The 13,483-nt window shown below is 46.7% G+C and overlaps 1 protein-coding gene across 4 annotated transcripts in view; it reads left to right on the forward strand.

The window, feature by feature from the left end:
• Nucleotides 1-5,217, forward strand: part of EVA1C (eva-1 homolog C) — a 38,336-nt gene extending 33,119 nt beyond the window's left edge. For 2 of the 4 annotated variants that reach the window (XM_035545798.2, XM_035545800.2), the window contains 3 exons: nucleotides 2,542-2,622; nucleotides 3,502-3,591; nucleotides 4,689-5,201. In XM_035545798.2, the coding sequence (XP_035401691.1) occupies nucleotides 2,542-2,622; nucleotides 3,502-3,591; nucleotides 4,689-5,074 (557 nt within the window). In that variant the 3' untranslated portion in view covers nucleotides 5,075-5,201. Of the gene's footprint in view, nucleotides 1-2,541; nucleotides 2,623-3,501; nucleotides 3,592-4,688 lie in introns of all 4 variants that reach the window. The other 2 variants (XM_035545799.2, XM_050715990.1) reach the window with 2 other exon arrangements.
• The last annotated feature ends 8,266 nt before the right edge of the window (nucleotides 5,218-13,483 follow it).

The following is a 13,483-nucleotide window of genomic DNA, read 5'->3' on the forward strand; positions in this document are numbered from 1 at the left end:
GTGGTCTCCTAATGTAGCTGTGAGGTGAGGGTCATCACAGTGACTCTCCTCTTTATGTTGTTGAGGAGAGCTGGAGACCTGCCTTCGTGCTAGCACGTAACATTGTTGTGCAGTTGTCTTCGTGCTGTAGTAACTTTATGAATGAGTTAATGGGATCCTCTTTAATTAAAGATAGTTGTAACAGATTGTTCTCTCTTACGCATCCGTATGCTGGAAGACAAGTGTATGTTTGTTTGCAGTGAGGATATGCGCTCTGGTTTTTAGTGAGGTGGTTTTGCAATAACACATGGATAACAAATAGCGCTCGTGTGTGTTGCTGGCACATGTCGAAGACTTTTTCTTCTGCCAGATCCTACGGAGCTGTGCAGTCTGAAGCATTAGCCAATGGTTTGCAGGTCTAATTGTTTATAGATCATCTAGGCAACATGGGAAGAGGCTGGCTGTAGTCCAGAATGACATTTTACACTTTCCCCTCACTAGAAGATCCCTGCTAACCTGGTGCTTCCCAAGCTGAGATAAATGGGCTTTCCTCTGAAGCGACAGGGACACAGCTGAGCAGAGCACATTTTCTGAGGGCTGTACCACACTTGAAAGTATCGCCAGCATGGTCAGGAATGTGAAAAAATCTCACTCCCTACCTCAGAGGTCAGCAGCCGTTCAGGGCTAGCGTGTCTGCCTGCATTTCTATTTTCACAGTTAACTCCCACTGGTAAAAGGAGAGGCTAGTCTCTCACAGTCCTGGTGCCTCAGTGACCCCCCCAGCATCGCCTCCTGTCTGCACGGGGCAGCATCTGACAACAGCTCCTGCCGAGGCTGGCATTTGGGAGCCTGCCTCAGGAAATGCAGCTGCTGACTCCGGCACCATGCCCGTGTGTCCTGGATGCTGCTCTCACCCCTCCATGGGCCGCCCTCGGCAGCTTGCGGCAGCTTACTGGGCCTGCCCTGCCTGCTGGCACAGCACCAGGATTGGCTGTGGTTATCCTGATAAAGAATTCCTTCGGCTGGTGTCACATAGTCTGTCCAGCGACCTGGTGCAGGTCTTAAAGCCCTTCTGTGTAGTGTGTGTCTGAAATGAAACCCCAGCTAAAATTAATGGTGCGAGAGCTGTTGTTGCCCATGATGTCTTGAATTAAACGCCCCCCCCCCCCCCCCCCCCCAAATATTCGGATGCCATATCGAACATCCATCCAAACCCAGTGGGAAAGGGTTCAGCCCTGCCACAAACGATGTGTTGGGAAGGAGGGGAGCAGGAGGAACATCAGCTCAGGTGGAGGAGGCCCGGCCCAGGCACCAGGCCACGCAGCAGGAGCAGGGGGGCGTGCTGGGGACAGCATGGCCTCCCGGGAGGGATGTGTGAGGACAGGGGAGGGAGGCACTCGCCCAGCATCGGCCACGTGGAGGCTAAGAGAAAGAGGCTACAGCGTGGGGATGCCACAAAGTGTAGGCAGGGGATGCCTACATCTCGTTTACTGCCTTCCAGTTACTTCCAGGTCAAACTCTGCTCCTAACAGCCAGGCCTGCGAACGCAGCGCGCAGGCTGAAAGAAAGCAAACCAACCTCATCCACTGACAAAAATACTCTGCTGTTGGAAAACAGTTACAAATTACGATGGTATACAAGCCAAAATAGAAATTAGCTCATTCTCCCCTATCTCTGTTGGCTTTCTGTTGCAAACAGGAGCAAAGAGTCCCAAAAAATTCCCTCATCAGGAAAGGAAACAGATATGACTTGGAGCCCACACACAGAAGAGTACTGCTCAGAAAGAAGTGCTATTTTTAGTTGTTTTTGCAAATGAAAACTATGCTAAGCCCCAAGCCTCGGTCTCCTCTGTTCCATTTAACTCTCTTTAACACTGTTTATTGGCAAATCTTTGTGTATAGGATAGAGGTGAGCTTCATACTTGAAATTTCTTTCTATTTTTTTTCTCCTTCACATAAGTCTGCAAATCAGTCATTCTGCCTTCATACAATACAGGGAGCATGTGCCAAGATCTGGGTACCTGAAGGGCCCATTCATCTCACACACAATACATGAACTCTCAACGTCTACACGGTGTGCCTTCTTTTAGCAATTTTACTTAAATAAGAATGTGAAAACTTCTCAAGGGAAAAAAAATAAATGCCATGAGAAATGCCATACCCAGAGCCTGCCAGCCCATCCTGAGCACCTTCCTTCTCTGGGACCACTTTGCAGAGTACTTCACACGAGACTTTAAACAGGCAGAACCTGAGGTGCCGCCAACAGAAAACAAATTAATATGTTCAACATAAACACTCCTTCCTGAGCAGGTGACCGAGCGCTGGCACAGGCTGCCCAGAGAGGTTGTGGAGTCTTCATCCTTACGGGTCTTCAAAAGCCACCTGGGCATGGTCCTGGGCATCCTGCTGTAGAAGGCCCTGCTTGAGCAGGGGTTGGACCAGGTGACCTCCAGAGGTCCCTTCCACTCCCAGCCATGCTGTGATGCTGTGATGGGGATTAGTAATTAACTGGAGATCTGTTTTCCAAAACTGACAGTGCACCATTTGCCTTTCTTCTTTCCAGTTCCTAAATTTATCCTCACAGCTGTCAACCCCCTGGTCACTGACAACAAGTCTTCCGTGAAGCTGAACGACGGTGAGCATGGTAATTAAAAAACAATAATTTACTCCTCTCCTTTGTCTTTGACTGCAGTAGGACGTTTCAGCACAGCAGAGGCGGGTGTGAGGGGGGGACAGGGGGAGCGCTGCTGGGACAGCATCTGCCCTCCTGGCTGGGACAGGATGGGGCCAGCACGGCCACGGCTCGGCTGTCACAGCAATACAGAAGGAATGCTCTGCTGTCCCCTGTATGTTTCTTACACTATTTCCAAGGAACTGTGAAACTTTGCTTAAGTCAGCCTATGTGTCATGCCAAACAGGGGCTGAGACATGCTGAATTTTGACTGACAGGGACATGAATACCCGGCAGGCCATAACCAGTGCACTATGTTCTAACTTTGACTGAAAGATGGGAAGAGTAAAAGTGAAAGTGTAGTTGGTTCATGGTGAAGGGTCTTTCAAAAATTACACCAACACCTGCTTCTCCTAAATGCAAATGAAATGAACCATGTGACTAGTGTATATTCGCTACCATCACTAACTGCAGTGCCCTGCAGCAATTGGGCTAGGAAGTCCACTGGATAGGTGTGAAGCTTAATGAAGTAAATTGTTTCAGAAAGCTTAATGGGAACAGGCAAGGGGTTTTACTTGGTAATAGTTGTTTTTTTTTTAATAATTTTGCCATTTTCTGTATACTCAATATTTTCAATACCTGAATTATTTGCTGTTTATATTTGATTTCAATATTTATTTTATTTAATCTACCATCATTTGGTCTAACGTTCTGCAAGGTTCCTTTGGCACAATGCTGTTCTGCCTATGTTTTAGTCAGACTCATTGGTTCAAAAGCCGTAAGAAGAAGATCACCTTAGCAGCTTCGTCATTTACGATGTGACTGAGTTTGCTTTACCTCCTCTTGTTGCAGGTATCGACATTGACCCAAAGGAATCAAGACTTCCAAAGAAAGATGGCACTATTGTTAGCAACTCCTTGGCTACATTTGCATACATTAGAGGTAGGAAAATGAGGCAGGTTGGTTCATTAGATTGTGGCATTTTGGAAGGAGTAGGGAAGGGGAGGATCACCTCAGAAGGTCGCTGCTGGAAATCCCATATTTATAGTAACAGTATTATTACAATGTACTTGCAGTCTTGTGGATGGGACAATCACAGTGCAATCGACATTTATAGAATATTTTCCATCTTGAAGGATCCAAACTCTTTTAGGGACTGCAGCCAAGATTGTTTTTTAATGAACATTTTCAATGGGGGCTGTTGGTTGTTCAGTATTTTTGAAAACCTGGTCCCCGATCTGGGAGCAGCGCTGGAGACATCCATTTTTGGAAATGTTGGTTTACATACATATAAGGATCATTGAGGAGCAACAAATAAATAAATAAATCGGCCCAGCCATCGCCATTATGAGCCATGACAGGTTTTGTGACTTTGCAACACTAAGGGAAATTGTGTTGAGGCCAATAGATCTGCGATCACCAGATCTCTAACACCACAGGAAAAGTCTCATGAATTTTGGAAGTGAGCAAGGGGCTGGCATTAAGAAGCAACTTTAAGACTTCGGCTAAGGTTTCGGCTCTTCTAGAAAACAGCAGGAGCCATGCAGCGGTCGAGTTGCTGCCTCCCTTGTTGCTATACTGGGACGTGATCTCAGCATGTACCGGGAATCACAATGCTCCCTACCAGCCCGGGCTGGAGATGCTGCTGTGGCTCCTCGGAGCAGGGAGTTGCTCTTCCCATGCCCCCTGTTAGTGAGAGTAAGACCCATTTTGGCAGGATGGATGGAAAAAAATGGTATGCTTCTGGTAGGTGGTTAAGACTGCTAATAAAGCAGTAGGATAATGTTGTTATTTTATGTTTTTAAGAGTCTGGGATTTTTGCATAGTAATCTGAAGAAGCAGAGACAGCACCATTCAGTTCCCAAGTGCAGGGCGTTTTGGGTGCAGGGCACAGCAAGCCCCCTCCCACCCCCTGCCCACAAACACCCCCTACCACCGTGGCCACGTAATGCAGGATTTTGGAAATGACAGCTGGCTTTTTTGTAGATAGACTTTGGCAGAGTTTGTGAAGTGTTTAAGCACTGGATTTCTAATTTCAGATCACCCAGAAAGAGCTGCTCTACTGTTTGTGTCCAGTGTTTGTGTGGGATTAATCCTCACGCTATGTGCCTTGGTGATCCGCGTGTCCTGCTCTAAAGACTTCAAGAAATTGCAAGGAAAGAGGGAGCACCTAGTGCCAGAAAGTGATGGAGCAGATGAGAACAGTGAGAACGAGGAGGAGGAAGACTCCTCCGAGTCAGAGGTTCAGGATGAACTGGCAGAACTTTACAGACCTCCTTACTCAGGTTATAATTCAGCAGAAGCAGCAGACCTGGCTGAACGGATCGAGCGCAGGGAACAGATCATGCAGGAAATTTGGATGAACAGTGGTTTGGATATGACACCACCTAGGAATATGAATACGTTTTATATTAATGAACAATAAATGGCTTATTTCGGATGACACCCTAGCCTTTTTTTTTTTTTTTTTGAAAAAGAAATGTACCTTCTGTGAAGGAACATTTGTATCAGTACATATAATTATTTGTAAAGTAAGAAGAAATATATGCAATAAAAAGAGAGCTTCAAACCCTTGACTGTCTATAAATCATTCTGTGGAAAAACACTTTTATAAAGTCTCATAGTTTTGAATTATATTATAGATTGCTTTTCACTGTATATTTGGGCTCAATTGCCATATGCGGGTTATGGAATATTAAAAAAGGAGAACAATATTTGAGAAGCATAAGATGGAGAAAAGCCGTCTGCTTTAGGACATAGCACTTGTACCCAGTTAGTGTGTTGCAGCCCATAAATTACATGAGGATGTGTTCTGTTGATGAGAAATGTATTATTAACGGAGGGAGCAGGATGGAGCAAAATTAAACACAGATGCTTGAAGCTTGAACCAGCAGATTCATTATAACATACGGGCGGGGGGGGGATAAGCATACCCTCCCCAACATCTGTTCAATCACCCTAATGATCTCCCATACCCAACACATTTTCTTCTCAAGTAAAATTTTGGTGAAACCAAAACAGTACCACGAAATGCTGCAACTGTGGTAGGTGCATGTGCTTGAATGACCATCCACTGATGGTTTTTTCTCACCTCATTGGTCTCTACAGGGTCCGAGAAATAGTTTAGTTAGTAGCAGTCCTCTAGATGGTAATGCAACAGTGCCTGCCTCAGGCACACTCCAGCGTACCCAGAGATTTCACAATGCCTCTCAGTCTACAGCTGCTTTTTGTAAAGCATAGAGCCACCAGGTGAGCCCAACCCTATCAGTAAAAGAACTGCTGAAGAAGGGGCGTAAGGGGAACATCAATCTGCATTCAAGGCCCTCGGGACCCTGCTGCTAAGGAGAAGTTCACCATCCAACCATCAGAAGAGACTTGCCTGAGATGTAATCTCTTCTCACATCTGCTGTTACCAGTGCTGGCAAATTGGTGAAGCACAGGCAATGAGTGCTTCATTGGAAAAAAAAAAAAAAAAAAGGTTGGCATATATTAAGGCCATACTTTGTAAGTGGAACACTGAGTTAATAGTGCTAATATTAAGGCATGTTTTATAACCTTGATTTAAGATTATATTCACAGGATTTTTTTTTTTAAGCTCACTTGCAAGTCATTCAGACTGATCAGGTTTGGTTTAGTGCAGTCAGACAGAAAATAAAATCAGAAATTTATCTAAGTTGAAAGCATAACCTTCCTGCCTTTAAATAAAATGTCTCCAATATTTTAACTGCACTCCATAGGGAATTTCGTGAACAATAGAAGGAAAAATGTCACTTCCTATTGGTAATACTTCATGAGTTCATTGTGCTTTCCCGCTCAGACACTGTGCTTCTGGGTAGCGCGAGGTAGCATGAAACGCTTGGAAAGAAAGAAGTGACAGGGCTTGTCATTTCCTACTGATACCAAGTCACATCTAAGCATGGGAAAACTTAAAAAGGAGGAAGGGACCTACTCAGATGAGTAAGGCACAGTTGTGTGCTCAACTGGAAAAATCTCAACACCGACTGGCATCCTATTAGCGGAAGGAAGAGGGATTGAAGAGAGACACGAAGAGCTGAGCTCATCTGCGGGGCTGGGACACTTCCCCTCATGCTTACGGGGCTGCATGAAAGGCTGCGCTCCCACGGGGGCTTGGCTCTCCCCCTCACAGATAGAGAGGTGTTGCCGTCCACGTCCCTGCGCAACGGTCCTGAATAGATTTGAGTCTGAAAAGAATTGGCTTTTGTCCTATGGGTGGAGGAACCGGGGTTTTACTTCTGGTCGGCCCCGTGAGTAGGTGTGAGACAGCTCCACCAGGAGGTGACGCCGTCCTCCCAACCCATGAGGCAGGTTGGTTGCCTGTTCAGGTTGGTTGTTAGGAAAATTTCTTCACTGGAGGAGCTGTGAGGCATTGGAGCAGGCTGCCCAGGGAAGTGGCTGAGTCACCATCCCTGGAGGTCTTCAAAAGACATGTAGATGTGCTTATGGACATGGTCTCGTGGTAGACTTGGCAGCGCTAGGTTACTGGTTGGTCCCCGCTGTCCCATTCTCGTCACCCAGACACATCCTCCAAGTGATGGTGCTGCTGTGGGGGTCCCTGCAGCCCAGCTGAAAGCAGAGGCGACCCTTCCTGGTGATGAACAGTTCAGGTGGCAGCAGGTTGGTAGAAGCCAGTCTCTAGCTTAAAGCCTGGTCCCTTACTTGGGGCAAAGCTGCAAAACGCCTTGCTTTTCCAAGCTCCCAGTTCTCTGACCTCCTTTCACAACCCTGGAGGAAATAGGTTCATTATATTAAACTAAGATAAGTCACTTATTTTTTCTGTTACCTTTGTGCATTTGCCTGTTAATGACAGTGAGCCATGCAGGAGCATCCTCCACCATCCTGGATGTGCCCTGACCAGAGTGAAGCTGAGCCAAGTGTCCTCACTGGCCATGTCACACCCTGTCCTTCCCTGCCCACTGCCCCAGCCTCTACCAAGCACCCTCTGGTATCTCCCCTGGCTTCCAGACCACCTCCACCAAAGGCTCCCTGCTCCTGCCACCTTCCCACCAGCCGCCTGCATCCCATGTGTGTCATGTCCCACACCTCCCACCATGGCACCTCAGGAGCCCCAAAACCCGGAGAGCATTCTCCATGCAAGGCCATGACTCAGAGGCCTAGGGTGGTTAGCTGGCTCCTCTTGAAGTGGCCATGGGGCAGCAAGGCAGGGCTGGGGCTGCACCACCCTGCTCCCCACTGTGGAAATAAGGAAAAGAGCCAGGGAAGAGGCTGCTTCTCAGTGTAGAGCCCATCACAGCTGCTGGAGATCTGTGGGGAGGAAAAAAATGTGCTTAGCAATGTGTGCCTGCTTGGATGTATTCCTGTCGTACCACATCTTCAAGCCTGGTGACAAAGTCCTGTCGTGGGAGAGCACCAGGAGCACCTCGGCAGGGCCAGGGAAGCAGCTTTTGCTCCAGCGCAGTAGGGTGAGATTCACTCAGGGTTCGTTCCCTTGACTAAATTGTTTATACTCTGAGCCCGGGTTGCTGTTTCATTCTTTCTGTGGAAAACTTTCCAAGTCTAATTGAGGAAAGCTATCAATTAGTGCTTCATCTCGTTCCCAAATGTTCACTGCTCACAGCGGTATGGAAGTCAGAGTGAAAACAAACATGAACAAAACTCAGGAACAGGCACTAAATTATTTCAATCTCTCTGAAACGACACCTTCTGCAGAAAAAAACATCCAGCATGGAAAACAGAGAACTAAAGGGCAACCTATTTACCTGACCTGACCACACAAATTTTATTTTATGGGAAAGCACGGGGTATGCCAATTAAAGACAAGCAGTGCATACAGTGATCCATGTTGTTTTCAGTGCTGGGTCTGTTTTACTGCAGTGGCATCAGTGGTAAGAAGCAATTGGATTTTGCCAGCTATTAGTGGGATGCACAAATGGGAAGGAAAAAAAAAAAAAAAAAAAAAAAGCAGCAGAAATACCATAGCCAGCATCTATTTCATTTCCAGGCTAAGGATAGAAATATAACTGAACGAGGTGCCACAGGTCAGCAACAACACCTTGGGGAGGGCATTTCACAGCTAGCAAAAAGATGACCTCTCAGCCACAAAATCCTTGTGAGTGCCCAGAAAAGCAGCCTAGGGATATTACAGGGGAGATTTTGCAGGCTGTGTGGCTGGCTCGGCATGAAAGTAGCTATTAGACTTAGGCTACAGACATGGCTGTGGGAATGACGTGCATTCGAAAATGATATGAGCCAGCATCAGCACCGAATAACCCAGGCAAGGGATCTCACATCGCTTCTGAAATCATCCACGGTGGGGTTCCTCAGGTTCACAGAGGAAACCTGTCCATCCAGACCTTGCTGAAGTAAGCACAAGTCCTGCCAGTGAGTGCTGGAGACAGCCCTGCAGAGAGCCACTGGGGCAACAGCGGTGTTCTCCTCAGAGAGCTGAACTCCAGCTGGGAGCAGAAGAGCAACGTGAAGACCCTGCCAAGGTACGTGGCACAATCCTGTTGTACTGCTTGGGTCTGTGCTCACAACTTCCCCTGTGGTGCACATCCCCCTGCGGTCTCTGCGGTGCTGGGGATGGGTTTGTGAGCACCCAGGAGCAATTCCTCAGCAGGATCACCCACACTCCTGTAAGGGGGAGCCCTGCCCCAGCCTTATAAAACTCCCCATCCATTTCTGCACCCGGCATTTCCCCTTGTTAAGGAGGCAGCGCTCCTAAGGAAGGGGCCCTGATGACATGAGGGTGATACCCGGTTGCTCTGTTCCTGGGGGAGCGAGAGGTCTGGAAGGCCTCAGTCAGAGCTCAGGCCTTCAATATGCAGACAGGTCAATCAGCCATGAGAACCTTCGTTAGGCTCAGAGACAACAGAGCTGCCTGGTTTGGGTTTGTTTTTAAATTCTTGAAACATCTGGACACAGCAACATGGTCGGGTTTCGGAGCTGGGCCTTGTTCAGAGCCGGGCCCTTCTCCAGGTAGGTGGTGGGACCAGCAGGCCTCAGGAGGTCCTCCCAGCCTACATTATTTTGTGAGCCACTGACCAGCTCTAACCCCAACATTTGGAGTCGCGATGACAGCAGTGTCAAGTCTTTTGGTTGTCTGGCTTGTCCACTACTGTTCCTGTCCACCCTAAGCAAAAATTTAAAATGGAATAGCTAAAAATATCCCTCGTCAGGAAAGAGGCAAAATGTCCTTTTCTGAACGAGCCCGCAGGGTGCTGTTGAGGGAGAGGCAGGAAGAAGCAGAGCTCCAAAACTGTGACCAGCCTCTGCACTGTGGAAAATTATGGGTTGGAGCCTAAATCTGCACAAACTGTTGCTTTGGTATGAAAAAAAGAGGTGGCGGTATGAAGCAGCACACCATGTGCACAGCCGTGCCCACAGCCCCCTGAGTGGCAATGTGAGTCGCAGCTGTGTGCTGGTTCCTGGAAAAAATATCCCTACACAAGAGTTTTTAACCACAGCATTATAAATATTTAATCTTGCTTGGCTGCATTACTCAGCCTTTATTAAGAGCTGCTCTCACAGCCATAATCTTTGGAATAAAATAATAATTCCTTTTTTTTTTTCTTTTTCTTCCTTAAGGAAGTGCCAAATTTCCTATTTTTGCTATAAACTTCCTCGTTCAGAAGGCAGCCCTGCCACGGCCGCTGCACAGGACGTACTCCCTGAGGCACAATGTGGGACGGGCGCCGTCCTTGACACCGTGGGCAGGTGGCTTTGGCGTGGGGCCTGCTGTCCTGATGGCCTGACGGGGCTGTCCCCATCACGTGGCGTGCCCAGAGCATGGTGAGGGGGGGCGAGGACGGAGGACAGGTTGTACTGAGTAGGAGCTGTGGGGTGCAGGAGGGGGAATATGGAGGGAAAACAGATCAATTTCAAAATGCACCATGTGTGTGAGGCTCACCCTGCTCTAAGGCTTTCCAGTGCAGCAGCCAAACCCCTGCTCCCTGGTGATTTTCGTCCATGACCCTCCTGCAGTAAAACGAAGCAAGGAAGACGTGCTTGCAGGAGTCCCAGCATCCCGCTGGAGGAGTGAAAAATGGATGACTGTGAGGACCTGCCGCGTCTTCCGAGGCACAGAGGGCTCTGCAGAGCAGCACCCACCCCACGCCCAGGGGCTGACCATGCATGGGGAAGCCGTGGAAGAGCAATGCCCCTGCCCCGAGGCAGATAAATGCTTTCACAAACTTGCAAACCTAAGTGCAACTTTCACATCTCATAATTCTCAAATTCCTAAGAGCAGATATTTAAATATCTATAGTCCTGTGCTTTGTTCTAGCACGCTTTCAGCTTTTTCCAGTAACTTTATTCTATTTCAGTCATAACGAATGAGTCCAGCAGCTCTGTGGATGCTAGCACGAGTTCTCAGAAGAGCATTGATCCTATGGACTTTCTTCTCAGCTGAAGAAGGGAGCAGTGCCAACTACAACAGCGTTGTGCAAGAGCACTAACAAGGGAGAACAGTCATCAAAGGTATTTAGAATAAAATGTAGTTTCTTCCATGTTAATTATTTCCTGTGCCTAGTTTTTCCTCTCCTAGGAAGGAAGTGACAACATTGTAAGCGACATGATCAAAGGTCCTGTTCAAATGTCACCCCTCAGAGATCAGATTCTCCATCTAATGGCAGCTGAAAAGGGTCTTTTTCACTGAAACAATGACTCGCAACAAGTCTTGGAAATATAACAAGAGTCCTCAGGCTCCTTTGATACGTATGCCAGTCGCACAGAGAGCTCTGCTGGGAGGAAGGCGCTGGCAACGTCCTGTAACTTTGCCATGGACAACCACTTACTTGCAGTTGTGGATGTGCACTGTGGTTTAACAAGTGAAATCCATGGAATATAGATACTTAACTATGTTTCTTTCATGTTGCCTCCTCTGCTATTGAACACTTTCCTGGTATCAAGGGCATTGAAATGCCCTTGGTGGCCAACAGCCAGCAGTGACTTCAGTTATTTACAGGACTGGGAGCGCGCAGAACAAGCTCCTCAGAATAATACTAATCTAAGATGAAAGCTCTGTTTGCAAGAGGGATTCGGTTGGGTATTTTCAACTGATTATAACTGATCCAAAACATCTGGGAAGCTTCCTGCCAAGGACACTAATCTCAGCACAGTTAGGACAAAGTAACTAAAAAAAGCTGTTTTTTAACGAGGAGGAGCAGGAAAGTAAAGAGTGCTGGGGTGTGTAGACACCGATAAATAATTGCCACCAGGTACGGTCACGTCACAAGCCCAGATCCCAGGCAGCCACTGCAGCAATCTGTCCGTCTTACGGAAATCTACCCTTCAGGTCGGCACTGCAGCACCCTGCAGCAGGGCCTTGGCACGGCACCGCTGGCTCTGCTCAGCCTGCTTATTAAGCAGAAAAGATTAGATTTTGGGGAAGTGTTGTCACAAGCTGCGCAAGAAACAAAGTGATCCTTAGAGGAATGAAGACTGGGAGCCTCCAGACTGTAACTCTACTGGATGCAACGTGTGCCAGGCCACTAACCAACTTGCTTTAAAAAGTTATAAAAAGGGCTACTTTTTATATTTGCAACAACTCGGAGTCATTAGCCTATAAATAGCCATTTGTTTATTTTAAGCATATATAAAAAACTGCCCAAACAAAATAATCACTTTCAAGGCAAAACCTGCTTTCCTCGGACAACATTCACACAGCTCTGCGTGAAACCCACGAAGGACAGCATTGCAGGAGAGAGGGGAGAAGAGGGAGAGGGTTTGTGTCTGTGTAAGCTCCCTTAGAAGTCACAGTGGTCCCACTGGCCACCAGGACCTCCTGCAACCAGTAGGAGTGATCAGGAGTTGGAGCTAGGTGCCTATCAACTTTTGTAATAAATCAATCATTTTCATAATTTTATAAGGACGTCACTGAGTGCTGCCAATCCTAGTTATGGATCAAGAACACTCATCATACCACTGTGGGTTGCAATGCCTATGATATTAATAAATGAAGTATTTTCAGGTTTTCTTCACTCGACCCTTTGATAACAGCAAAGGAGCACATTAGGAAGAAAGCCTTGAGCTGTGTGAGTAGTTAAACGCCTCCAAAGAATTGCACAGGACTCTGATTTTCATCTGAGGAAGCGGTAGAAACAGGGATTCTTTTAAAACCTGCTCTATTTCCTTGCCACATGGAAATGAATTCCAAGTAGCTTTAAAACGCAAAGATAAAATATTGACATACTGACTTTTTTCTTGAAAACATGTTACTGCAAAACTGATTCTCAAGAAAAACCACCAGACAGCAACTTTCTTAAAATAATCAGATTGAAGAAAAAAAATCAAGTTTATTAAGTGACATTATTTATCTTTTCTATATTCAATCTTCCAGCTACAAGTTCAACTAAGCGCTTCAATTTAGCTTGATCGATCTCTCTTCAACCATACCAATACGTAAAGAAAATTACGATTGCTTTGCAGTAATGGAAAAACAGTTAGCAACACACCTTCTCTTTGTTGTTCTACAATGACTCAAACAAGCAGAGAGACAAGCCAGCAGCACTGAGATTTGAAAGTCTGGAGAGCCACATGCAGGCATTTTTACTGGACAGACAGCGACCACAGAATTTATTTCCATCTTGTTGCCCTGGCAGGTTTGGCACAGCCGGAAGTTTCTAGTTAATATCTCAGACATTTGTGTTTTCCAGTGTATCTATGACTAAGCCCTTGTGACAAGAGGATTAGGGCATGAATAAGACTTAAAATATATATATATATATATAAAATCTACCAGTGAAAAATGTCAAATGCAGGTGTAAGTTCAGACAGCAAATAACCAGATTGTTAGAGCTGCTGAGTCACCCTAGCACTACACTACCAAAACGTGGCACCTGCATAAAGATGTTTC

This window comes from Cygnus atratus, chromosome 1 (assembly GCF_013377495.2).
Source record: "Cygnus atratus isolate AKBS03 ecotype Queensland, Australia chromosome 1, CAtr_DNAZoo_HiC_assembly, whole genome shotgun sequence".
Classification (NCBI taxonomy): domain Eukaryota; kingdom Metazoa; phylum Chordata; class Aves; order Anseriformes; family Anatidae; genus Cygnus; species Cygnus atratus.